At 39.9% G+C, this 27,998-nt stretch overlaps 2 protein-coding genes across 3 annotated transcripts; both read left to right on the forward strand.

Annotated features, from left to right (window-relative positions):
- The first annotated feature begins 583 nt into the window (after nucleotides 1-583).
- On the forward strand, nucleotides 584-7,364 carry LOC110950449 (arrestin domain-containing protein 3-like). Of its 2 annotated transcripts, none has more exons than XM_051950424.1 (6): nucleotides 584-1,002; nucleotides 1,083-1,149; nucleotides 1,353-1,500; nucleotides 4,880-4,982; nucleotides 5,093-5,358; nucleotides 5,524-7,364. In XM_051950424.1, the coding sequence occupies exons 1-6, from the start codon at nucleotides 726-728 to the stop codon at nucleotides 5,620-5,622; spliced, it is 960 nt and encodes a 319-aa protein (XP_051806384.1). In that variant the 5' UTR covers nucleotides 584-725; the 3' UTR covers nucleotides 5,623-7,364. The 2 variants fall into 2 exon arrangements, with proteins under 2 accessions (XP_051806384.1, XP_022048713.2); XM_022193021.2 differs by having other exon boundaries at nucleotides 588-1,002; nucleotides 1,080-1,149.
- A 5,900-nt stretch (nucleotides 7,365-13,264) lies between these two features.
- Nucleotides 13,265-27,994, forward strand: LOC110950431 (arrestin domain-containing protein 3-like). Its single transcript, XM_051951125.1, has 6 exons — nucleotides 13,265-13,346; nucleotides 26,203-26,263; nucleotides 26,378-26,522; nucleotides 26,650-26,746; nucleotides 27,382-27,638; nucleotides 27,740-27,994. Exons 1-6 carry the CDS (start codon nucleotides 13,265-13,267, stop codon nucleotides 27,992-27,994), a joined length of 897 nt encoding a protein of 298 aa, XP_051807085.1.
- The last annotated feature ends 4 nt before the right edge of the window (nucleotides 27,995-27,998 follow it).

Below are 27,998 nucleotides of genomic sequence, written 5' to 3' on the forward strand. Positions count from 1 at the left end.
GGCAACAATCTTTAGTATCCAATGTCTGAAAATTACTTTAGCGCCTTCATAAACAAATAAAATAAGTAGTAAAAAATGTGGCTTGTTTATGAAATAATCCACTTGCACTAATTTGACGGAAATGATCAGTTTAAAAACAGTTATTAGATTAATAAATATATTATGTAATTAAATAGAAACTCAATTACCTTATAATGCATTCCTGTGCTGGTTATTGACAAGGACAGAGGAAGAAAGCAAGCAATAGTCAAAGAGGGCGTAGTGGAGTGACATACAGCAGATGGCCTTTCTGACATGACCACTGGTCTGTAGAGGGGAGTCTCCTCTTATAGCTTCCTGCTTGTGTTGCAGCCTCTAATGTTGAAGTGACAAGAAGCAGAACTGATTAATAACAAAGTATGAGGTGTGAAAATGACTCACATATGTTTTGATCTAGGACTTATATAGCTGATCTATACATTTGTATGGGATCTGACTGTACTTAACCAAAGGGGTTGACTTGTTATCGGGCTGTAGCTCCTCCCATCAGGGCTGGTCCCAGGATGACGCGCCTGTGGAGTCTTTTTTGCGCTTTGTTGCTGTAAAACCATTAATGCTTGCTTTCATCACTTTGCACGGACTTTTTGATTGCGAATTCCCGAACTGTTGCTCCTGTAAAACTTAGCTTGCATCCAAGCGCTTCGGATTCCTTGTTTTTGTTTCCTCCTCCAAACTCCCTCCCAGCGATGTTCGGCTCGGGGATCAAGAACTTGAGCGTCAGTGTTGACAGGCTGAATGAGAAGAACACGTTCTCCAGCGGAGACCAAGTCACAGGACGTATCTCCTTCGAGATCACAAAGCAAACGAAGATCACCTCAATAACGGTGGCGCTGGCAGGAGTGGCGCATGTCCACTGGTCCACCGGAGGAGGAGGAGGAAGGAGACGGAGGACAACCAGAAAACACCACTCGGCTAAAATGGAGTACTTTAATTACAAGGGGGTGATTTTGCAGGAAAACGGAGGTATGCACTTGTTTGGATCGCAAACAGTTTGATCATTGTCCACTTGAAAGTTCACTGAGTTTGTGTTTTCCTTGCAGCAGTTCGTGGGACAACCAAGCTGTCCCCCGGCACACATGTGTATCCGTTTACATGTCAACTCCCACAGGGGTGAGTATGAGCAGCTTCCTCTGTGGGTGTGATTTTTATTTCTCCTGTGTCTGCTACAGAGACAGCAAATCTGATGTGAATGAATGATCATAAACTTTAGGGTGCCAAAGCATGTCTCACTCTGCTTTCTGCCATGCCATAGTATCTGAAGGTGATGAATCTGTTTTGTTTCCAGATTGTTTACATTTTGGTTTGGTTTGCAGAGATTTCCCATCCACTTTCCACGGCACCAGTGGGAGAATACTATACACCTTGAAAGTGGACATCTACAGACCCTGGCATTTGTCCAAGAACTTTGAGACAGAGTTGAACTTTGTGCATCACATCAATACCAACCTGCCAGACTTGTGGGTAAGTGATGCTCATGAACGATCAGGGCAAAAAATAAAAAAAATAATGCTCAGTCGTTAATCTAGCATGTTTTTCCTGCTTTATGCGATTTTCCACAGCAGACTCCATGAAGCTTCCCCAGTGAACAAACATGTCCAGTACTAACCACACCTTAGTTATCTTTCACCCACATGTCATGTCTGTTGTGGAAAAGTTCTTCTTTGCGATGATGTGATTGAGCACATTAACTGTGGAATAAGTGTAACCGCGCACAGGAATCATCTTGGAGACTGATCCTCCAGATTAACCCTAAAGGCCTGGAATGACAAGTTTATATATGAAGAGTTTATTTGCAAAAACAGGTAACTCCATTTTAGAAATTTTCAGGAAACTTTTTTTTATTGTTTTCTTGAGATAATAATTTAGTTTTTCTCTATTTTGTCATATATTTTTTTTACTGGGTCAAGTCCACTCAACTTCAGTTTGATATTATCTGAAGTAAACAATGAAAGAAAAAGTTTTCTGAAAATTTATCAAAACGAGTAATCTGTTTCTGCAAATAAACTCTTCAGTTAAATTTAATAACCAGGAGACACCAGCTGTGACTCCATCTAATCCCACAAAGTTCCTGAATACCTGCTACACACGTGGACAAAATTGTTGGTACCCCTCAGTTAAAGAAGGAAAAACCCACAATTCTCACTGAAATCACTTGAAACTCACAAAAGTAACAATAAATAAAAATTTATTGAAAATTAAATAATCAAAATCAGCCATTACTTTTGAATTGTTGATTAACATAATTATTAAAAAAAACAAACTAATGAAATAGGCCTGGACAAAAATGATGGTACCCATAACTTAATATTTTGTTGCACAACCTTTTGAGGCAATCACTGCAATTAAACGATTTCTGTATTTGTCAATGAGCGTTCTGCAGCTGTCAACAGGTATTTTGGCCCACTCCTCATGAGCAAACAGCTCCAGTTGTCTCAGGTTTGATGGGTGTCTTCTCCAAATGGCATGTTTCAGCTCCTTCCACATATGTTCAATGGGATTCAGATCTGGGCTCATAGAAGGCCACTTTAGAATAGTCCAACGCTTTTCTCTCAGCCATTCTTGGGTGTTTTTGGCTGTGTGTTTTGGATCGTTGTCCTGTTGGAAGACCCATGACCTGCGACTGAGACCAAGCTTTCTGACACTAGGCAGCACATTTCTCTCCAGAATGCCTTGATAGTCTTCAGATTTCATCGTACCTTGCACACTTTCAAGACACCCTGTGCCAGATGCAGCAAAGCAGCCCCAAAACATTACTGAGCCTCCTCCATGTTTCACCGTAGGGACAGTGTTCTTTTCTTCGTATGCTTGGTTTTTGAGTCTATGAACATAGAGTTGATGTGCCTTACCAAAAAGCTCCAGTTTGGTCTCATCTGTCCAAAGGACATTCTCCCAGAAGCTTTGTGGCTTGTCAACATGCATTTTTGCAAATTCCAGTCTCGCTTTTTTATGAGTTTTTTTCAGCAGTGGTGTCCTCCTTGGTTGTCTCCCATGAAGTCCACTTTGGCTCAAACAACGACGAATGGTGCGATCTGATACTGATGTACCTTGGCCTTGGAGTTCACCTTTAATTTCTTTGGAGGTTGCTCTGGGCTCTTTGGATACAATTCCAACGATCCGTCTCTTCAATTTGTCATCAATTTTCCTCTTGCGGCCACGTCCAGGGAGGTTGGCTACTGTCCCGTGGGTCTTGAACTTCTGAATAATATGAGCCACTGTTGTCACAGGAACTTCAAGCTGTTTAGAGATGGTCTTATAGCCTTTACCTTTAAGATGTTTGTCTATAATTTTTTTTCCGATGTCCTGGGACAATTCTCTCCTTCGCTTTCTGTTGTCCATGTTCAGTGTGGTACACACCTTTTCACCAAACAGCAGGGTGACTACTTGTCTCCCTTTAAATAGGCAGACTGACTGATTATGAGTTTGGAAACACCTGTGATGTCAATTAAATGGCACACCTGAGTTAATCATGTCACTCTGGTCAAATAGTTTTCAATCTTTTATAGAGGTACCATCATTTTTGTCCAGGCCTGTTTCATTAGTTTGTTTTTTTTAAATAATTATGTTAATCAACAATTCAAAAGTAATGGCTGTTTTTGATTATTTAATTTTCAATAAATTTTTATTTATTGTTACTTTTGTGAGTTTCAAGTGATTTCAGTGAGAATTGTGGGTTTTTCCTTCTTTAACTGAGGGGTACCAACAATTTTGTCCACGTGTGTATATGAGTGCACATTGGGAAAGTGACAAAATGAAGTAAAAGCCACTTCATATGCCTGTACTTTTGAATGTGCTCTCGTTATTGCATCACCATCCATCCATCCTGTGGACTGATGAGTCAAAGGTGGAACTTTTTTGAAGACCGATGACGTATGAGTCTGTCATATCTTGTCTAAATTGAATACAGAATTCCACAGAAGAACGTCATACCAACAGTTGAACATGGTGATGGTAGTGTGATGGTTTGCTTTGCTTCCACAGCACATGGCAACTTCTCAGAAGTGATGGAGCCACGAATTCTGCTCTCTATCAGAAAACCCTCCTGGAGGATATCCACCCATTAGTTCATGACCTAAAGCTCAAGCACACATGGTTTATGCAGTGTGACAGTCACCCAAAGCACACAAATAAGACCACCTCTGAGTGGCTCAAAAAGAACAAAATTAAGGCTTCAGAGTGGCCAAGTCAAAATTTCAGTTTGAATCCAATTAAAATGCTCTGGACAACCTTGAAAGTGCAATTCATGATTGAAAACCGTATATTGTGCCATGCTGGCCACAAGAAGTCTGACAGAGCCAAGCAGCTGAACATCAGCCGGATGACCGTCCACAGAGTCGTGGAGAGGCTGAAGAATGGTGAAGATCTTTCAGTGATCTTTCAAGAATGGTGAAGACCTGAAAGATCTTCACCATTCTTTAGCCTCTCCGCGACTCTGTGGACGGTCATCCGGCTGATGTTCAGCACAAAGGAGAGCAGATATCTCCACTCTTTTGACTTCCATCTTGATACAACTTCACCGGAGAAAAAAAATTGTATTAAGGACACCTGCCTATAAGGTAGAACTTTCAGTTTATTTAATGGAATTTTTCACTCCGACATGTAAAAGTCTCTAAAGATCATGAAACCGAGTGTAACAGAACTTTTGTAAAGCCCAGTAGTAGTACATACTATCCAACTCTACAATTAATGTATATATACAGCAAATAATTAATATTTAGTTTGGATTTTGGCATTTCTGTGATGGACTTTTGTCTATATTCTCTGTACTCTAGGCCTGAACAATCAGTTGATGATACAAAATACACAGATCAAATCTAATTGTCACTGTGCTGTTTTTCTACAGGCTCCCCTCTCAGGCACAAACAGCATGACGCTGTGCTGCCTGTGCTGTGCCTCGGGTCCTCTCACAATGACAGCCACTGTAGAGAAGAAGGCCTTCATCCCTGGTATGGGTTTTTCATCCATACACCTGTGTAATGAAAAAAGGAGGATATTGAGGTTTAGAAGATTTCATTGAAATTACCCCTTCCTGACTCTGTCTCTGTTCTCCCACCAGGTGAAACTGTAAAAATAAATTGCAACATTAGCAATGGCTCGTTTACAACCGCTACTCCGAAGGCGAGGCTGGAACAGAAACAGACTTTCTATACCCAGAGAAGGGAACGCCACATCCAGGCTGTCAAACGCTTTAAATCAGTGTCTGGAGAGCCTGTCGTCGCTCACACCTCTGTTGTGCAGACTGAGATAAGGCTCACTCTTCCCTCGTCCGCATATCTCACCATCTCAAATTGCAGTATCTTGGAGGTTGAATACAAAATCGAGGTTAGTACCAGAGCTATCAGCTGGTGGAAGAAGGCATATATTTGTAATCCAGTCTGCTGTTCATTTAGGCTTTGTGGGGCAAATTTGGATTTATGTGTATTTCTTTCATTCGGCCTCATGATGAACTTCAGGCATGTTCATCTTGTTTTCTTGTGTTTCCTGTAGGTGAGCCTTTCTGTGCGAACTTTTCCTGACGTCACTGTACTGGTTCCCATCATCCTTTATGATGGCTCTGCACACACCAACTCCCTACCTTTATCGTGAGCAAATTTCTGAATTGTATCGATTATTTCTGCTGGGAGAGCCTTACGGGATTTCCTCTGCCTGGGATTGACCTCCACCACTAATAATTTAATTTTTTACAGCTCAGTGCAGGTTTTGCCTGGTCTCATTTTCTTATCTTTAGCTTTTCAGGTGCAAAATGTATTCTTCACATTGTCAAATATTATCTCAGCTTATTATATTGTTTACTCCTTGATGTTTTGCATGTGTCAAGGAGTTTTTATACCATTGTATTGATTAACACATAACCCTGTTTTGCTTTATTATTGCACCTACAATAGTGCAAATGAATTGTGTGCTATTAACAGACAGTAACAGTACTTCAGTTGTATCTTCATAGTATCATTCTGCTCACAGGAAAGCTGTTTGTAGAAAGATTGTTGATATTTAGTTTGTTAGTATATTTAATATGTACCAGATTTACTGTCCCCGTAAGCCCCCATTCCCCCTTTCCTCCCATCTCACCTCCCCTTCCCTTCCACCTTGTCCTGTCCATGAGCACAAACTGAAGCATGCACAGGACAATCAATCAGAGCCACTTTGTTTGGTTTCCCTTCACAGAGCCAGGGCTGGGTACACAGAACCAACAGGTATAGTGAACCATTTGCTGAAAATGGCAAAAAAAAAAGTTTGGGATTAGAATCACACACTGCACCTTTAAACATGGTCTTCCCATGTTTAAAAGTGGGTCTGACATTTTTTTTTATTATCTGTATATGCCTATGAAAAGTGTAGATTTAACTCATGCAGAATGTCATTACACATTTGTCATGACAACTGTGTGTTCATTGTGTAGAATGAAATAGTTATTGCATATTACTGTTTTAAAGACGCACACAAAAGGTTTTTAATCTATGTCAGCATATCAGTGTAATGGTAAAAATATTGTTTTAAATGTGTATACAGTATACACCATAGTGTCTTGTTTATATGCCAAAGAATTCTTTTGGATATTTAATAGAAGCCAAAGACATAACTGCTTTGTGGAAGCTGCCTTATAACATCTGACTGCCAGTAGACAAGCTTTCATTAAGCTTCAGCAGGATCATGGTGATAAAGTATTCCACGATCATGACACAGGCAGCCGGGAGAAGTGGCTGACAGGGTACATATCAGTGGAGATATAGAACTCCTTGTAAATCTAAACGCCAGCTTGTTCTGAATTTACATGTTATCAGATGAGATGTTGTTTCTGAATTGACTGAACACCAGTGCAACGCTGGATTCATGTTATACTGGACATAAAATAACTAAATAACTTGTTGTAGATACAATCTAGTGTTTACAATGTGTTCATTCTGGTACTATACTGAACAACCACTGAATTTTTAACCCTCACACTTCCACTATGATGCCTGAGAGTATTCGCCAACTAGTGTAGTTTGAAAGTATTGGAAGTAATGTGTGGAATGAGAGAAGCGGCTGAACACGATGACGTGCAGCTACAGTCTGCAGATGTCAGGTCACGTGAACACGCACAAGTTGTAAACATGGGCAGTCTTTGGCAGAATGTTGTACTATGGGTAGGGATGAAAGAAATGTTTTGTGATGTACTTTTTGATGTTGAAAATTGTCCATTGCTTTGATGAATTTGATACGGTCAATAATGCAACATCTGCTGGCCAAACCTTAACATTGTATACGATGACTCAGGGTACAATGTGATGTAACAGTGAGGAAAACATCTCTTTCTAATGTTTTGAACAATAAAGGTCATATATGTACTTTGTCATAGTTCCCGTTTTCTTCAAGATTCATTAAAGCCTGTGACTACTAAATCAATATATGCAGGCATAGATAAATTGCTTCTCATTAGCTTTAGCTTTTTGTTATAAACGGAAAATATTTGAGACGTCTGGGAAATTGCCTGACTATAAGTAAAAGCATCAAAATGTGGTTACCAACTCTTTTTTTGCCTTCTGCTACGTTTTATGAATACAACTTTGTCCAAGACTTGGACCAAGGACTACAGATGGAAATTAGCTTGAAGCTAAATCTGGTGCAGCCATCTTTTTAATGTAACTGCACCCTGTCCTTTTACAAATAAACTTGAAAAAAGAAAAAAAAAACTCACTAGTCACTTTTTTAGGTACACCTGTTCAATTGCTTGTTCACACAAAAAGCTAAACGTAGTCTAGACAACTTTGAAGTTCAAACCGAGCATCAGAAAGGGGAAGAAAGTGGATTTAAGTGACTTTAAATGTGACATGGTTGTTGGTCCCAGACAGGCTGGTCTGAGTATTTCACCAACTGAACTACTGGGACTTTCACACACAACCATCAAAAGGGGTTATAGAATGGTCCAAAAAAGAGAAAATATCCAGAGAGCGGCAGTTGTGTGGAAGAAAATGCCTTGTTGATGTGACAGCTCAGAAGAGAATGGGCAGACTGTTTCGACATGACAGAAGGGCTACAGTAACTGAATGCAGAATACCGTCACATTCAGATAGTCAGAATTTGGTGTCAACAACATGAAAGCATGGATCCATTATGCCTTGTTTCAATGGCTCAGGCTGCTGGTGGTGTAATGGGGTGGGGGATATTTTCTTGGCACACTTTGGGCCCCTTAATACCAACTGAGCATGGTTTAAACACCACAGCCTACCTGAGTATTGTTGCTAACCATGTCCATCCCTTTATGACCAAAGTGCACCGTCTTCTGGTGGCTGCTTCCAGCAGGATAATGCTCCATGTCACAAAGCTCAATTCATCTCAAACTGTTTTTTTGAACATGACAATGAGTTCACTGTACTCCAACAACCTCCAGAGTCACCAGATCTCGATCCCTTAGAACCTTTGGGATGTAGTGGAATGGGAGATTGGCATCATGGATGTGCAGCCCACAAATCTGCAGCGACTGCTTGATGCTATCATGTCAATATAAACCAATGTCTCTGAAGAATGTTTCCAACACCTTGTTGAAAGTATGTCATGAAGAATTAGGGCAGTTCTGAAGGCAAACGGGGATCCAACTTTTTACCAGCAAGGTGTACTAAATAAAGTGGCTAGTGAGTACATGTTGTAACATGGTTCAACCAGAGACCTGGCCTGATCCTATCATCTGCAAAACATTTGTGGATAAGAAAAAAAAGACCCTCTATGCTATTAAAAAAAACAACTAACAAACAAATCTGAATAAAATGTTACCATGTACACTTACAAAAATAAAGGCACTAATGGGAACCAACTAATGTTACCCTCAGAGACACACAGTAAAAATAAACACACAGTCCTTTGCTGTGATGGTCACATAAACATCTACAACCTTAAGCTAATTAGTCAATCCAAACTGAAAATCAAGAAGCACTGAGTGCATTTGACAGCTAGAGACACAGAACTTTTAAATACGAATTGTTTTAAGAATTTGCTGCATTTTTCAGTCCCATTCATTATAATTTATTTCATTTTATTTTTTTTACAGAACAATATAAGACAAGATGCCTGAAATTGTAAAGATCATTGCTCACTGTTCATGATGATTGTTGGATTCATTAGTAATATAATCTGTTCTAATTTCATACTATATTGAGAGGTTCTTCAATTGGAGCTGGTATTTGGAACAACCAGGGAACCTTCTGAAGAACCAATAAAGAACCATTATTTTTCTGAGGTTATATCCTGCTGGACCACATATGATAAGTAGAAACATTTGTGCATCCTAAATTTAAAAAAAAAAAATCAAAAGATGAAATGAACATTTACAGTATATGTTTATATACATGTGATGAATAGCGTTTGTACTTGAGTTTCCCTTTTTCACTTTCTGGTATCCGGCCTTGACTGTTTTTGGTCATTTTGTTCCCATGTCGGCTATTCTTTAGATAAATGTCTTATATTCTTTTCAAACATATATTATGCTAAACCCCAGATAAATTATCAAGGGATTGTCTCAGGTTGTGTGAAGAATGTAATACTAGAAATGTGCATTGTAATATAAACATCATGAAAACAGTGATTTGGGATGTTATTTTAAGTGTATTCCTTGAGTTCTTTTTTCCATCTCAAGTTCCTTTCACCTTTTTAGCCTGATGTGTTTTTACATAGTATATATTGTACATATTAGAACACGCAAACATGTGATCCTCTTTGAAAAAGTGCCTATTATTAAAAGCGACATACTCACTGTGTGCTGTCATCATTCCAAGACCTAAAGAGCTCTTTAAGGCTTTCAATGAAGGGTTGTGAATGCCTGTTAGTCTAGCAAGTGAATTAAAAGGGATCTTCAATTTTTTTTAACACAACTCAATGTACTGTAGTGGAATTATCTATAACTGGTGTTGATTTTAAATGACTGTCAGTTTGTCCAGGACTGGCTATTTGCAGCCCAAGAGCAGACCGTTTAATGCAAAAGAAAGTCTCTATGAACCCTAAAGTTTTATTACAGAATCTGCAGCTGTTGGTGTCAAAGTGCTGCAGATTGGACGACTGGGAATAATGGCTCTGGACAGATAAATCAAAGATAAAACTGTTTGGCCACAGCAACAGCAGACATGTTTTGAACAAACCAAAGACAACTTTTTCAGGAGAGACTTACAGCACTGGTAAAGCAGGGTGATGGAAATGTTCTGGTTTGGTGTTGCTTTGCTGCTTCAAGGACTGGACAGCTCTCAGTCGTTGATTCAACTATAAATTCCGTATCTTATTAAAGAGTGTCTGAAGATTATCTAAGGGTGCCTCAAAGCTGAAGCTAATCTACAAGTAGATATTTAAACAGGATAATGACAGCAAACCCACAAGAATTGGCTCAAATATGAAGGGTTATGCATGGGCCCAGTCATGAAAAAATAAATAGAATTGAGTCCCACTGAAGACTGGCGACCTGTCCTGGGTGTCCCCTGCCTTCGCCCCAGTCAGCTGGGATAGGCTCCAGCACCCCCCGCGACCCTAATGAGGATAAAGCAGTGTATAGAGGATGGATGGATGGATGAGTCCCATTGAAATGTTTAGTGACTAAAACAGGCAAAACCCCGCCACAAGCTTCTTGTTGCTGAGAGGATTTTGCAGAAGTCTGTCCTCTAATAACGATGATGACGATAAATATCTGTCATGCAAACAGCTGAAGTAATTCAATATGATGCACCATATTCCCCTTTGACAACAGTCAGCAGAGAAATCATTGCAAATGTGCAAAACTAAATGAAATATTTTTAACCTAATTATGCATCACTGCAAACATCATCAGCTTAATTTCCTGGAGGAAGGTTGCCTCTTCTTTGTTATTCAGCCGGCGCTCTGTATGTTAATGTTAACTTCAGATGAGTGGCTGATAATAGCTGAGAGCAGCTCCCCACATCGAATCATTTCACCGATTTTTGTCGAGTTTCATTATTGGATTGAAATGAGAGTTCACACCATCTCTGGCTGCTGCTTTCATAATATTGCTGTATGAAAATGAAAGCGCTATTGTAAATGTTTAATGTATGAAACTAGTTTACTGTGTTGATATTAAGCTTCCTTCCAGAGTCAGTTAACACTCTGACATGCAATTAATAGCATTAACAACAAGCTGTAGCTGTTGCTGCACCTCAGGGTGGTTTGTTAATCAGAAATTAAAGGTGGCTTGATCGCTTGAGCAATATATTGCCATCTGCCTGTCTTAAAAGCTGCTATATGTTCACTTGAAATCATATTATTTGAGATGTCTCTACCCTAAACATGATGAAGATCCTCAACACAGGAGCAGTAGAAATGGATGGAGATACTGAAAAAACAGGCTTCCACCAAGGTAATTTAGAATTGTATGCAATCTAATGTTATTGAAATCTCCTCAAAATTTACAGATTAACCCAACAGTGGGGCTGAAATGGAAATAAACTCTTGTCCTGCAGTTGATCATTGTGCAGCTCAAAGTCTGTTTGTTCATGGAACCTTTTAATGGTCTACAGATAAGCCACTTTTAAATGAGACACCCAGCAAAGACTCAGATTTTTCCTTCAGTGTTTTCTTTCTAAATCTAGGTTGCATCACATGTAGACTTTTAAGATTAATGATATAATTGTATTAATATTATCCTATGAAAGTGGAATTAAATCTGTGTGAGTCATCAGACCTATAAACATGTTGCCTTTGCTGATTTAGAACTGCATCATGGTTGCAAATGTGTTGCAATCCATCTGTTTTCCCACAGGGGGCAGCAGTGCACAGGAGAGAAGAGCGAGAAGAGCAAAGATGCTTCTCTTATTATGTAATATTTTTCAATACTGTCTGCTGTTTGTGTCATATCATTTTAGTGTGGCCTTTATGCGTTTTTTGGGGAACACTTACCCAGTGTCTTTTTTTTTCTTTGGTATTGAGCTGTACAAAGTGCTGAGAATGAACCAGTCAAAGCCCTGATTTTTAGTTGTGAAAATCCTCAAACAAGTGCAGATACAAAACAGTAGGAGACTGGTTAACTAAACCAACCCTTCCTACTGCCCTCCCTCTCCACTGACTACTTGGTAGAGCCTAATAATGTAACTGAAAGCTGCTGGAGGCCTTTGGCTGCATCGTCATTTGTGCACTCCATGAAAACATGCCTCAGTTAGTCGACATTAGAGAGAAAGTGAGTAGCTGGACTTACCATTGAAATAAATACACACTATAACACAAAGATAACTTCTGGCGTCTTTTTTTCACCACAGTGAGGGGGCAGCTTCTCACTGCGACTCACAAAGTTCCACAATCTTGTCAAAAACATTACCACACTTATTCCCAGGGAGACCGCGGATGTCGCTGTCAGAAGTGCACAAGTAATGAAATCAATGACAGTCGATTTGTCCAAAGGCTCACAGCTGTTCTCAACACAGCTGTAAGGGCAGTTTGATCTGTCCAGGCACCTATTAGGTTCATGCCAAACAATCTTTTGGACTATGGTAGGCAATATCAATTCATATCATAGCAGTATGAGTCACTTTTTTAGGGCATTTATGTAGCATGGCTATACACGTGGTTGCTTATTATGTATTCAGATGTATTTATCACTTTTTAATTTTTATAAATTGTTTTTGCAAACACTAAGATGGTTTGGGTTCATGATTTTGAAAAATTCTGTATAGATAAAGCTTATTCACTCAGAAAGTCTCATCAGAATAAGATGACTAAGGATTCCTACAATGAAAAGAGCCAACAGCACCATGTAGTAGCGTAATCAACCAGGCTTTTTGTACGCAAAGTAAGCATGAGATTGTTCTGTAAACTGCATTCTTTCACCAATAATGCAGTGGAAATAAAATTTTATGAACACCAATTTTCTTCCTCAAAGCTACATTTTATATTCTTAGACATTATTTTGTTTTGGATCCACCGGGCTGTTTCTAACCGGTGAGCATGATTTAATTGTGCCATGTGGTTTAATGATTACCAAAGTCAAAGGATCTAGTGTGCATGGGCGCTTACTCACGTCAAGACATATAAAACCACTGTGCTATTATTTCACCTGTACCATTCCTGTCCTTGCCGCTTTGCACAGCGTATAATGCCAACCATTAAGAGCTTTCTAGTTGGGCTTAGTCCCGATGGCAACAGCGATAATTTAAGAAGGGGTGATACTATGATGGGACAGATTACATTACAATTGTCAGAAGAGTGCCAAATAGATTCGCTCATCGTAAACCTGAAGGGAAAAGCAATAGTCAAATGGTCAGGAATGGTGGGATTATCAACTGGAAAATACCACAGCAAGGAGAAGTACTTCAGTGTCCAGCAGTCTATCATCAAGGAGGGCCAGGGTAAGTGACTTGTTTACTCTATATCATTCGGTTTAGAAACCTGCTATTGTGATTAAATTTTGCTTATTTGAAATATAGTTTATTAATGTGCATATGCTGTTAAAAGGTCTCTTCCCTTTAAATCTTGTGTCTAAGGGGTATTTAAATTGTTTCTTCACGGCATTTAATAAACAGTGTCAATTTTTAAATGAGCAACCATTCTGAGAAGAGGTTAATGTAGCTGCAAATTAATTTATGATCAGATTTACAGGTGGAAGCCACACTGAGTGACTGTTTTACTGATTTTCAGGCAATAATATTGTTGCCCAGGGCCTCCATGTTTACCAGTTCCCCATTCAGATTCCAGCACAGTAAGTTGTCTCTAAAAAAAATGCATTTTAATCAACAATTGTCATATTTTAACCACTGGCTTTAAACTTGAACATATTTATGCTGGCTCTTTGTTCCCTAAAAATGATCCTGTCACTCATCCAGTCTGGTTGGCACCTTACCATCCTCCTTCCATGGCAAGTTTGGAAAGATCTTGTACACACTGGAAGCAAGTCTGAGAAGGTCAGGGAGAGCAGACAGGAAGGCCACGGCAGAGTTCACCCTCGTCCACGAAGGAAACCCAGATCCAATGCTGATGGTACCTTTTATAATCTACCTTACAACAACTCTTCTACCGCTACCTCTCCACCTCTTCTGTCCCTCTCAACCCGCCATCCGGCAGGCAGATGAGTCCCCCCACATACAGAGCTCAAGGTTTTTTTCCCTGTTAGAGGGGTGTTTTTCTTGCCACTGCCGCCTCAGTCCTTGCTCTGGGGGTTCAGGCACATGTGTTCTGTAAAGCGTCTTGAGACAATTTAACCTGCAATTGGCACTATAGAAATAAAATTGAATTGAACTGAACACACACTCACAATCAGATGTCCAAGATGCCTGCTAACTTGGATGCTGCTAAAACCATGAGAACTAACACAATATGTAACCAATTTGTGATTTTCCTGTCAGTCTCCACAGCAAGGCAACGTTGGGAAGAAGATGAAGGTCCTCAACACAGGAGCAGTAAACATGGATGTAAATATTGAAAAAACGGGCTTCCACCAAGGTAGTTCGGAATTTTATACAATCTAATGTTATTGAAATCTCCCCAAAATTTACAGATTAACCCAACAGTGAAATGAAAATAAAGTCTTGTCTTGCAGTTGACCATTGTACAGTTCAAAGTCTACTTGCTCATGGAACCTTTTTATGGTCTACGGAAAAAGCCACTATTAAATGAGACATCCAGGAAAACCACTGGTAGAGATACAATCTACCTCTGTTTTCTATGTTACTTCCTTAAAACACACCAAACAACGTCAAAATGCCATTTGTAGGTAAATGTACACCTTTAAGTCTGAAGGTGAAAAGTTAAATTACTTAGCATTAAAATGCAAATTTTTTCCCCCATATTCAGTACTGATATACTGATTTGGCTGCTATAGCTTGCTTGGCTTGGCTAATGGTCAGTAATTTATCATGGGTAATGTCAGCAAATGCTACTCATTCAAATGTTAAAGTGATTATTACTACACTTTCTGAACTGTGATTTTGAAGGCAAAAAATGCCAGCTAGCTTGTAGATATTTTTCACATGTACTTTGAGTTAAAGTGAGTATTACCGAATTGTGATTTTGAATCTGATTGAAACAGCTTTTGCAAAATTACAATTTTTTTAAAGTTATTTTTTGGCCTTTTATTGATGGGTACAGTTGGAGAGGCAGACAGGAAAGTAGCAGGAATCAAACCCGGGCCACTGTGGGGACCAGCCCCTGTACATGGTTCACCCACTTAACCCGTTGAGCTATGCAGGCACCCAAAATGATAATTTTACTTGATAAATAATCGCAGAAACACAAACAATAACAAACTAAAAGACAAAACATTGTACACTGAAACATGACAATTAAAGCATTGTGACCCAATGCTGAAGATTTACATTCAGTGGATTTCATTTGTCATCTGCCTACAACTAATGCCAGTGTGAAGTGCAGATTTAAAAATTTTCCTGTACATATGCACATCTTAAAAGTTCCATATTCTGTACATAGTACACATTTATTTTGCTTAGGCTTCAGGCTGATAGTACAACTTCTGCATTAAGCATGTTCTTTTTTTCCAGGTGAAGGCATCAGGGTTGTGGCCTCCATTCAGAACCAATCATCCTCAACAGTTAGGCTCAAGTACTGTTTGGATAAGAAATGCAGTTACTTTGCAAAGGGGAAGAGGAAAGTTGAAACAGAAGAAATCCTGAAAGTATGGGGCGAACTCCTCCCACTTCATGCAAATCGAACTGTCACCAAGATCATCACCGTTCCTCCCACCACACCAGCATCCATCTTAAACTGCAGCATCATCAAAGTAGAGTACAGACTCAGGGTGTGTATCTGTCTTTGTTAAAGTGTGTCATCAGCATGTGTCTGTATGTCAGCAGGGCTGCATGACACTTACCATATTTACAGACTATTTCTGTACCACAGGTTTACCTGGATGTCAAGTATGTTTTAGATCCAGAGATTGAGTTCCCCATCGTCATCCTGCCTGCTCTAGGAGGGTCTGAGGAAGTGCAGTTACCTCCCTATCCTGCTGATGGATTTGAAGCATTTCCAAACTCGTCAATGTCAAGAGGGACTAGCTTCTTACAAAACTCAACAGCCTTTGATGCCTCTGATTCACCACCAGCCTATGGGTCATGGCTGGACTCCTCTTCGACTGATTTTGATTGAAAGTCCTAGAGCACAGGGCTTTGCTTTAATTCACAGTATAGGAATTTTCATGATTAAGCATTGACCAAGTTTTTGCTTAACCCTTGATCTCATGATAAATGGTAGGAATGAAAGCACTGCAAAACTTGTCTGTTCTAAACTACAGAAGAATCTCAAGAGAATAAATAAAGGGAATTGATTGTTTTAGTGGCTAAAAAATAGATAACACTGAAAGTACTCAAAGAGCCACTGATAGAAACGATAAAGTGCATCTTTAATCTGCTATATAGTAAAAGACAGTGTGTCAGGATATGTAGCTATGCAGTGTATGTGCAGTTTAGGCTATTTGTGAAGTGCTTTGAATCCTGAAGACCCAAGCGAAGGCTCCCTGTCTTGCTTGCTATCTGCGTATAAAAGTGAAAGGTTTTGGCTTTGGATTTGATGGCAATTTGCCTTGCAGCAGAGCACACATTCTTCCCTGTGCTTTCAGATAGTGGTGATGTTAACACAGATTTAGATGCATAATTTAATTTTAACTCTGTCATTTTTGCTTTTAACCTCTGCCATATTGGCACATTCATTTGTATACATGTTCAGTTCTTGTACTTCTTGTATTACTAATAGTATTTTTTCCATAGGTTTGCTGTTGTTTCATTATTTTCATTCATTTTTTCATGTATTTTACCAACTGACTGGTAGTGAAACAGTGTTCATAAATATATTACTTGAAGGTGGTTTCCAGTATTTATTCTCCTGTCCTCTTTTTTTTAACTTTATTTTTCTTCTGGTCATTTTACTATTTACAGGGTAAGAAAACCCATAAACAAACAAACCAAAAGAAAGAAGAATATAACACTGAAAATAGAACAAATAAGGAGCTTACAAGAGGTACCAGAATCAACCAAACAATAATTAAAGCGATACTATAGAAGTAAGTAGAGGGTCAGATTCTGTCCATAGCTTTCAAATATATGCCCCATTTTTCCCAGAATGCATCAGCCTTTTCTTTGTGAAGTCTCAAGTTGAAAGTCAAGCGTTCCATGCATTGAATATTGTTGACTATGGCCGTCCACTGGTTAATAGTTGGGGGTTCCTTGCTTAACCAGCGCTTGGTTATAGCGCTTGGTTTTCTTGCCGTCATAAAAATTTTTAAAAGGTACTTGTCAGCTTTGGACAACTATTTGTCAATATTTCCTAAATAAAAAGATACACACGTAAACTTAATATCAAAGCCCAATACCTTTTTAATTATATACTGAACACCCTTTCAAAAAACATCAAGAACGGTGCATCTCCAAAACACACGTGTGTGGTCCGCAGGGCAGTGACGACACTCTCGCCAGCATTCGGGTGTTCGACTCAAGGGCGTAGGTTTGGTCTCAACATTGGTAGGGACGATATAACAGCATAACCTGCATGTACACTTTTTGCTGGGGACGGGGCATTAATAAGACCAAACAGATTGGGTGAATGGGGGTCAGGACTACATTTCTCACAAATATGAACCTAATTAATTGATAAGCTAAATGATCAATGCAAAATAAATCTGTATTGACTTATACTAACTTTCGTGTGTATTGGTTCAGGTGATAGTAATTAAATACATTTTAATTAATAAATAAATGCACTAATAGGTATTTGGTTTCAAAAGTGTAAAGTCACAACATGCTCTAGCCTTCTTTCCTTCTAAACCAGGCCGTTTACAAGAAGAAAAGCAGCAGCATGTGTTTTTTTTGTTTTCTTTGACTGTCAACACTTTCCTGGGAAACACAGACTGGGACCTCTCTCTCTAAGCAGCTTCTTGCTCACGTTTTTCTGGTTCTATATTTTCCAGCAGAGTTCACTACATTCCTCACAGTTTAATTAACGTTAACAGTAGAAAACACATACAGGAGGACAATTCTCTCTAAGCAGCTTCCTACTCGAGTTTTGCAGGTTAGCAAGTTCACACAGTTTAATGTTATGCTAACTCTGATGCAGGTCGGACTTTCAGTAGCAACATTAGTGGTGTGTTCCCCACGTCCACAACATTGACGTCTTTTTACATTACTTACAGTGTCGTCTGCTGCTGCTGCTGGCCGAAAAAAACTTCTAATATCCCTCCTCTTTGAAGGGGGCGGAGAAGGAAGGCGGCATGTTTATTTCTTGTGTATTTCTGTCGGGGCTGTGTGAGTGGGCGGCGGGGGGGCGGGCGGAGGGGGGGGTCAAGTCATCAGCCAATCAAACGCACGTGTGATTGGACCGGCACATTCAGCAAGTGAAAAGGGGTAAATGTAAGTCTGAACCTGGTCTGAACATAATGAAAATAATTCACTTAATAATGGTAGGGTCAATTCTATCCTTATAACATATGGGAAGACAATCAAAGTTACCTATATAACTGAACTCATTATATAATGCAAATAAGGTTGCTTAAAAGTTGGTGGGGACAATTTGACCCTCTTGAAAAGTTGGTAGTGTTATGTCCCTACTGTCCCTATGCAAACCTACGCCTTTGGTTTGACCCAGGCGTAAACTAACCGTGACGTCACCCGTTGGTTTCAACGGTGAGAAAATGAAGCCCGGATTTTGCTACTTCCTGGTCGCCGTTTTGGATTTTTTGGAGCCAGTGACGTAAAAAGCGTCATCAAACAGACTGGACCGGAGAGCAACTAGGGGCAGGATTGGCTGAGAACTCTCTTATCCCGCCCACGTTTTACCGCAGAGGCTTCTGTTGCTGTCTATCAAGTATAGCCACGCCCCCTGGCTCCGCCAACTTTAACGATTTATTTAAAATTCAGTATTGATTTATTTTAAGATCGGCCACCTGATCTCTCATTTTGACCATGAAAACTAACAGGGAAAAAATCCTGAGCTGTAGAAAATCAGTCTATCAAATTTTATTTTTTCCAAAAATGAATTGGGGTCTATGGAGCAAAAGCTTTTTGGAGCCAACCCTAGCGGACGGCGGGATATTGCAAGTTTTTGACACTTCCGGGTGGACTTCAATTCTGGAGCCAGATGCTACGTCCACTATATATACAGTCTATGGTTTGACCTGTCTGTCTAGATTTCAGTTTAGGGGTTACAAAGTATCGGACAATATTTTTCCAGGAAAAGTCCCTCCACATTTGTGAGGTTGTTGTAGTAACCTGAGTACCAATAATATTTTCCCATTCGTCTAGCACTATTTCAACTCCCAGTTCCTTTTCCCATTTCTCAAGTAGTGGAATGACCTCTTAAATTTGTTATGTGCCCATATAATTCACCAATTATTTTCTTAAGTAGTTTTGATTTATAGGCCTTTACAAACATTTGTATAATACCCGATAAGCTGTCCAGTTGTAGGATTTTAATATTTTTATTATAATAATGTCAAAGCTGAAGGTATTCATAAAAATCATGTCGGCCAAGGCCATATTTTTCAGACATCGTTTTGAAGTCAATAAATTCCAGATTGCCCATCAATAGGCACAATGCCGTAACCCCTTGTTTTTCCCACTGAATAAAACTTTTATCCAGCATAGCTGATACAAAATGAGGATCATGTACTGGCCACATAAGACAGCAAGTTTCTTTTTGAAGTTTGAGTTGTTTCACTAAATCCCACCAGACAGTAAGAGAAAATCTAACCCATTGGTTCTGCACCACTCCGACTTCCTCCCACAGACCAAACATATGCAGAGGTTAATTGAGTACTCTAAATTGCCGTAGGTATGAATGTGAGTGTGATTGTGTGTCTGTATATGTAGCCCTGTGACAGACTGGCGACCTGTCCAGGGTGTCCCCTGCCTTCGCCCAAGTCAGCTGGGATAGACTCCAGCACCCCCCACGACCCAAGTGAGGATGAAGCGGTGTATAGAGAATGGATGGATGGATGGTTCTGCACCTCATGTGTTTTAACCTGAGCAGGGTTACCTAGCAAGCTCTGTAGTGGTTTACTTGACAGTGACAACTCTATAGTCTTCCATTTTGCTATGTACAGTGAACCCTCGCTATAACGCGGTTCACCTTTCACGGCTTCGCTGTTTCACGGATTTTTTTAGTGCAGTTTTTTATGCTTTTTTAAACAGTGCATTGTGTTTTGCATCCTGATTGGCTAAGGGACTGACCAACGTGAACAGTCTCCGCGCCTCGTCTCCTCTGCCATACAGGCCAGCGCTGCCTGCTGTGGAGCGCTGGATCATTTCTCTCCTTGGTCTCCATGTCGTGAGACACCCTGAAAGACGGAGCCGACAGAGCAGCTGTAGCGATATCGCTTTATTAAACGTTAATTTAATAAGTATGCACTCGTTGATTGTAGTTTTATTAATCGGGGCACCACCTGACGTTTAATTGAGTCAGGAAATTATTAATTAACCTTAATAAAAATATTATTAATTGATTGAAAATTTTGATTAGTTAGTCAGTCTAATATCTAAATGTCGAGAACCCTCGAAAAACATTGACCCCAGTCAACACATATAAACGCAAAAGAGACTGTAATTTTGGGTTAAATGAAAGATATTTATTAACCAATATAATGATAAACACAAGGATTAATACAGTGACAAATATGGAATGAATAAATGCTGTGGGTGTATGTGTGTGTGTGTGTGCGTGGTGTAGGTGCGTGTGAGTGTGTAGGTTATTTATGTTTGCATTTCTAATCTGAGATTATGGCACTGAGTCATCAGACCGTGGAAAAAAAATATCGAGGAGTTTAATAATTTGGAATATGAACGACGGTAAGTGATTAAACGGAGTGATTAATATTAAATCAAGCTATTATTTTTGACATCAACCACTAGCTTAGATCACACGTCAGCTGGTCTTACTTTGCGTTGGCGAAGAGGGATCACACGAAGCTCAGAGGCTGGGACGGGTTGCTGTGGCAACGGCACTCGTTGGTTCCGAGAGTCGGCTCGGGAGCTGCGCTGTTTGGCTGCTATGGCAACGTTTCGTGGTCCTGCCTACTTCGAACCCCGAGTGTCCTAGGGGGTCTGGCTTGACCCGGTTCGTCTGGTGGTCAGCTGACGGTGGCGAGGGCTGGAACAGCCTGCGTTCTTCTGGGTTGATTTTGTCAAAAATAATTATTTGGAGGATGAAGGCTCACGTTCTATTTCTGCCGGTCAGTGTAGCTGAGGCCGCACAGACTGGAACTCTTCAGCGGGAAAGATAAAAACGACGGAACAAAATCTAATTGGTTCCTATCAAAAATAAATCGCAGATAAAACAAAGGTAGTGTCTACAGATACGGACCCGGACCCGTAGCCTGTGGCCTATGGATACGGCACTTTCCCTTATCATAAATATTAATGAGACGGACATGAATATTAATGAGCCGGCTGATGAACGCGCTTTGTGATTGGCTGGTAATCCGACATACATAAATATTAATGAGCCGGTTTGGTAATCCGAGTGATGAAGGCGCTTCCGTGATTCGAGGTGAATCTGCGTGCCGAGCCTGTCATGTCAGTCATCTGCTGTTCTCTTTTCTATCATGCATAATGTCTTATAAATATCATTATCTGACTTTTTCACGGACAGCGATTTGGGGGTTGAAATCAGCACTACTATTAAAAATAGCAAAACTTTTTATTCACGTGACCCTGTTCTAATAAAGCACAAACAGCAAACAAAACAAATGGCGGAACTAACAGCCAGCAAACTAAAAGTATTTTTTTTACCTTCAAAAGTAGCGACAGACTATTACATATTAACAACCTAAACAAAACCCTGACGTATTTTCTGCGTCTGTCAACACAGACACTGCACGTCAGTCACTTTAATGTTAGCGGACTCTGTTGAATGGCTAAGTTACATAACCACAAACAAATCTCACAATATCACAGTAAATCGAGTTTGTGGGTTTTTTTAAATTCATGTCGAATTAAAGAGCTGCTCCTCACCATTCACGAGTGTTTGTTTCATATTCGACATCCTTAATTTTATCTTGTAAATTAGCGTCCGAAATTAAATGGGAACATTTGCAATGGAGTTCGTCAGCCGCTTCCACCACTGAACGCGGTAAACTAATTAATAGGAACTGGACTTCAAACAATTTAGACACGGCGTCTAAAAGCGTAAAAACTGCAATGTCTAAAGTGTGAGAGGAGACGGTGTATTTTTGGTTAAATTATACAATGTTCGCCGTCAAAGTCATTCATATAAACTGCCTGTAATGTGCAGCAAATAGGAGTTAACCGGCGCCAGCTCTTCAGTGACCGTAACGGGTCCGTACCTCTAGTACAGATGCTACGGGTACGGGTCCGTACCCGTAGCATCAACCTAAAACAAAATTGTAGATCTGGTTGTTGGAGATGAGCAAAAATATCTATTCTGAACAAAAAGAAAAATTGAATAAGAAGTTGTGGTTAACAGAGGGCCAGCCTCTATAACCGCGAAGTTTGAAGAGGGAGAAAAAGAAGGGCGCGCCTAAAGAGAAAAGAAGATTCGCTTGAAGTAATTCTTATAAAAGAGGTAAGATCATTAGAGTCGGAAAAGGTGAAAAAAGAGAGCAACGTAAAATGGCTGGTTTTAAAGATTTTCTCTGAGAAGGGGCGGAGAGCTGTCGGCTGAGGCGCGCCTCCCACTTTGGCTCAGAGAGGAGAGACGAAACCGGATCAAATAATGATTAAAAATATTAAAACGCGTTTTCACTTCTTTGAAACCTGGATAAAGCGAAGTTTTATGATTTATACACTGTAAATCTCGATAATGTCATGGCATTCCGACGTCAATAGGGGGCAATGTTGAGCTGTGGAAGCAAAATGTACTGTTCATGAGCAACACAATAGGTTTGATAATTTTCGATCTAAACCAGCTAGAAAAACGGGAGTTGGTTCAAAATGCATGTTGACATCTCACTATATCTTTTGTAAACACAGAATAACACAAATACATTTCTGAATATGAGTTTAAGAAGTTTGGTGACTGAACAAAGGAGAAAGTCTCTGCCAGCCTCTGCAGAGGTGAGAAGCAGGTCATTAGAATATTTATGACCCTGCTTATCTGATGGCAGACCGGGAGAGCAGCAGAGGTCCAGCTGTGAGGACACTTAGTTCATCAAAGTAGTTCTGTCGGTGTGGACCACAAACATTTGAATGGTAATTAAATTTAAAGGTGTTAACATGTATCTGCAAAAGTCTGTATGTGAAGTTAGAAATACACGAAAGCCTACATGTCCCAATTTAAGACAGAAATAGTGATAGTCTGCAAAAAAGAGTCTCCTAAGCAATGTCAGAGGTCGTCATAAACATGACTCTAGGGTGTCCTAGTGAATGGTACAGATGTCTCTGAATCGCATCTGGGATGATACAGGGCTCTCTCTGGTCATAAAAAAAGCACTTTGCGTGTTTACTTAGGTCTTTGAGAGAGAGAGTTTGTTGTTATCTGAGGAGGGGATCTCCTGTGGCATGTTAAGTGATCACTTAAACCTGGATCTCACTACACAGCCTTCTTTTCCCCCGCCATCAACCGGACAGTGGACGTGGTCCCCAGCCGTCTCTGGCCACCGCAGCCGCGCTCCCCAGGAGAAGAGCACTGGCGCGAGCCTTCCCCACCCCCGACTGCTCCGATTGATTCAGCCGGCCCGCTCTCTGAGGCAAGAGTACCGCTGCGGCGTCCACCTGGCTGCAGCTGCAGCGCTCCCCCAAGTGCAGTATTGTATAATAGCTGACTACTTCACGGATTTCACCTATCGCGGGTTCTTTTTGGAACGTAACCCCCGTGATAAACGAGGGTTCACTGTATTCATTATTGCACCAGAGCATTAACACTCTTATCTGTGCTGCAATATAGTAATCCTTCAGACATGGTAAACTCATTCCTCCTTTGAATTTAGGTAACTGTAATGCTTTAAATCTTATTCTTGGGACTTTGCCATTCCAAATAAAACGGGAAATGGCCTTATCCCATTCTCTAAATTGAGAGTCAGGGACTTGGATAGGTAAAGATTGAAATAGATAGAGTAATCTTGGCAAAATGTTGGTTTTTATTACCATTATTCTATTACCCAGATCCAATGTCAATGAGGCCCACCTGTCCAAGTCATGTTTAATACGTGTATTAATCGGTTTGTAATTTTCTGCATATAGTCTAGGTAAGTCTTTTGTCAATCTCCCAAGTATTTCATAGAATTAGAATCCCAATTGAATTTATATTTGGTCTTCAAGTCAGGCATTGGTGTAAAATTAAAAACCAAGGCTTGTGTTTTTTCAATGTTGAGAGTATAGCCTGATAGATTCCCATATTGCAGTAACAGATCCATCAATCGTGGAATCCCCACGTCAGGATTTTCAAGACTAACTAAAACATCATCTGCATAAAGAGACATACCCTATATTCTGTACTTCTTATTTTTATACCTTGTAAAGTTGAATCCTGTCTTATAGCCTGAGCAAGTGGTTCAATAAACAAATTAAAAAGGCTCGGACTTGCCGGGCAACCCTGGCGGCACCCTCGTCGTAGATGAATGGGATCTGACAGGCTCCCATTCACTTTAATTCTGGCTGTGGGACCTGTATATAATGTTTTAATAGTCTGGATAAAACTCTGGTGGAAACCAAACTTTTCCATGACTTTGTAAAGGAACTCCCACCCCACAGGGTCAAACACTTTCTCTGCGTCCATACTCAGTAATATGGCTTGTAGTTTCTGATTTTTTATGTGTTCTATTATATGAAGGGACCTCCTAATATTGTCCCGGGTCTGCCTTCCCTGGGCAAACCCCGTCTGATCTTCATCTATTAAAAAAGTCATAATCTCCTCCATTCGTTTTGCCAGTATTGTAGCAAAAATCTTATAGTCTTGATTTAAAACGCTAATGAACCTGTAAGACCCGCACTCTGTCAAGTCCTTTCCCTCTTTTGGAATCACTGAGATAGAGGTTTCCTTCCAAGAAGGGGGAAGAAAACCTTCTTTAAAAGCGTAATTAAAACTATTCACCAACAATGGTAACAGTACGTCTCTCAGTGATTTGTACCATTCCCCCAGGAAGCCATCAGGTCCCGGGGACTTGTTAGATTTTAAGGAGGAAATTACTTTATCAACTTCTTCAGTTGTTATTAGTTTAATTAATTTGTCATTATGCAGTTTACCAAGCAAAGGCAGAATAAATATTTGGAAGAGTAACTTCTTTACCATCTATTTTCCCTTTCACAATGACATATCTACCTTCACGGTCCTTAATTTCTGCTTGAAACTCAAAATGTACAGAATTTGGTATCATAATAGCCACACCTCTTTTTCGATCCGATTTAAATGATGAGTAATGTTCTCCCGTCCTCTTGATTTTGTTTTGCTGACGTGAATGTCAAGTAAAATAGACTTTCAACCCAATAAGCATCAGGCCCGGTGGTTTAATGTTTACCAAAGCTCGCATGCGTAGACGCACCTCACAACAGATAAAATCTTTCTCCTGATCTCCCCTGCCATTTCTGGTACTTGTCACTTTGTGCAGTAAAAGGTATAATGTCAAGCAACGTGAAGAGCTTTTTAGTGGGGTTTAATCCCATAAACGAAAGCAATACTTTCTCTAGTGGTGACATGATTACAGGGCAAACTACATTAGAATTATCACAAGAATGCAAAATAGATTCACTCTGCATAAAACTGAAGGGAAAAGCAGAAGTTGAATGGACAGAAAGTTATGGAAAAACGGTTGTAACATACCATAAGAAAGAAAAATACTTCAGCATCAAACATTTTATCATTCAGGAGGGGCAAGGTGAGTAACTTGCTTACTGTGTGTCATTCACTGGGGCAGGCTGGTATTGTGATCAAATTTTGTTAATTTATAATAGATTTTCTGTCTCATGTCATTTGCATAATTGTTTATGAAATATGACTTGTTGTCATCAATATTATTCTGAGTGTTTTTAATGGTGTATTTGTCGGATATAAAACTGGGTAAATGAATGCCTCCATCATTTTTTAAAACTATTTCAACTTGAAACTGCATCTAAATTTATCTTCTGGGTTTTCAGTTTTTCCTTCAGAGCATCTAGTAAACAGTTTTACTATATAAATGAGAAACCATACTGAGAAGAGTAATCCAACAGCTTTGGATACATTTACTTGCAAATTTACAAATTGATTTGTGGTCAGATTTACAACCTTTAACCAATGATGGAAGCCACACTGAGTAACTCTTTCATTGTTTTTCAGGCAATCATACTATTGGCCAGGGCTTCCATGTTTACCCGTTCTCCTTTCAGATTCCAACACAGTGAGTTTTTATATCTTAACACTGGCTTTGTTCATCAACATATTCATGTTGTTCTCTAAAGATATTCTGTCACTCTTCCAGTCTGATTGTACATTGTGTTGTCTCATCTTACAGGGAGCTGCCATCCTCCTTCCATGGCAAGTATGGAAAGACCTTGTACACACTGGAGGCAAATCTGAGCAGGTCCATGAGAATAGACAGCAAAGCCAAGGCAGAGTTCACCCTCATCCACAGAGGAAACCCAGATCCGATGCTGATGGTAATTTTTACAACACACCTTACAACACACACTCACAATCAGATGTCCAAGATGTCTGCTAACCTGGTTAATGCCAAAACCACGAGAATTAACCCAGTATGTAAGCAGTTTTTGATTTTCCTGTCAGATTTCACAGCAAGGTAACATTGATAAGAAGATGAAGCTCTTCAACTCAGGAGCAGTAGGCATGGATGTGAACATTGAGCGAATGGGTTTCCACCAAGGTAATTTAGAATTTTGTGGTTGATCTGACGTTACAGAAATCTCAGAAAAATGTCAGATTATCTCAACAGTGGGACTGCAATGAAAATAAACTCTTGTCCTGCAATTGACTGCTGTGCAGCTCAAAGTCTATTTGCTCATGGAACCTTTTTATGGTCTACAGATAAGCCACTATTAAATAACACTTGCAGGAGAAACACTGGTAGAGAGGAGATTTACGTCTGTTTTCTAGTTTACTTCTTTAAAGCACATCAAGCAATGTCAAAATGTCATTTGTAAATAATTGGTAAATTTTAAATTATACGACAGGCACGCACACACGCACACAAAACAAAATAAGAGACATGACTTTGTAAATTGAAATACAATCATTTAGATGTTCGGACACAGCATGAAACTTAAAGATTTAAGGTCAAATAATGAAGTGGATTTCATTTGTCATCTGCCTCCAATTAATGCAAATGCAGGGATCATGACATGTGAACTGCAGATTTTGGTTCTGTACTGGTGATACGCACATCTTAAAAGTTCCATATTCTATATGTACTACAAGATAATAAGCTATCGCTAGTATACAGGCTTCATGCTGACAGTAAGACTTGTATTAAAGTGTATTAAGGGATGTTCTGTTTTCCAGGTGAAGGCATCAAGGTTGTGGCCTCCATTCAGAACCGATCATCTCGAGAAATTAAGCCCAAATACTGCTTGTACAGGAAGTACAGTTACTTTGCAAAGGGGAACAGGAAAGTTGATACAAAAGACATCCTGAAAGAGGAGGGCGAAGCTGTCCCACCTTCTGCAGGTCAGACTGTCACCAAGATCATCACCGTTCCTCCCACCACACCAGTGTCCATCTTAAACTGCAAGATCATCAAAGTAGAGTACAGACTCAGGGTGTGTATCTGTCTTTGTTAAAGTGTGTCATCAGCATGTGTCTGTATGTCAGCAGAGCTGCATGACAGTTACCATATTTACAGACTATTTCTGCACCACAGGTTTCCCTGGATGTCAAGTATGCTTCAGATCCAGAGATGAAGTTCCCCATCGTCATCCTGCCTGCTCTAGAAGGACCTCAGGAAGTGCACTCACTTGCCAATCCTGCCTATGGATTTGAAGCATTTCCAAACTCCTCAATGCCAGGAGGGACCAGCTTCCTACAAAACTCAGCAGCCTCTGATCCCTTTGCTCCTCCACCAGCCTATGAGTCAGGGATGTACCCCCCTTTGACTGATTTTGATAGAAAGTCCTAGAGCA

The sequence above is a fragment of the Acanthochromis polyacanthus genome, chromosome 7 (genome assembly GCF_021347895.1).
Source record: "Acanthochromis polyacanthus isolate Apoly-LR-REF ecotype Palm Island chromosome 7, KAUST_Apoly_ChrSc, whole genome shotgun sequence".
Lineage (NCBI taxonomy): Eukaryota > Metazoa > Chordata > Actinopteri > Pomacentridae > Acanthochromis > Acanthochromis polyacanthus.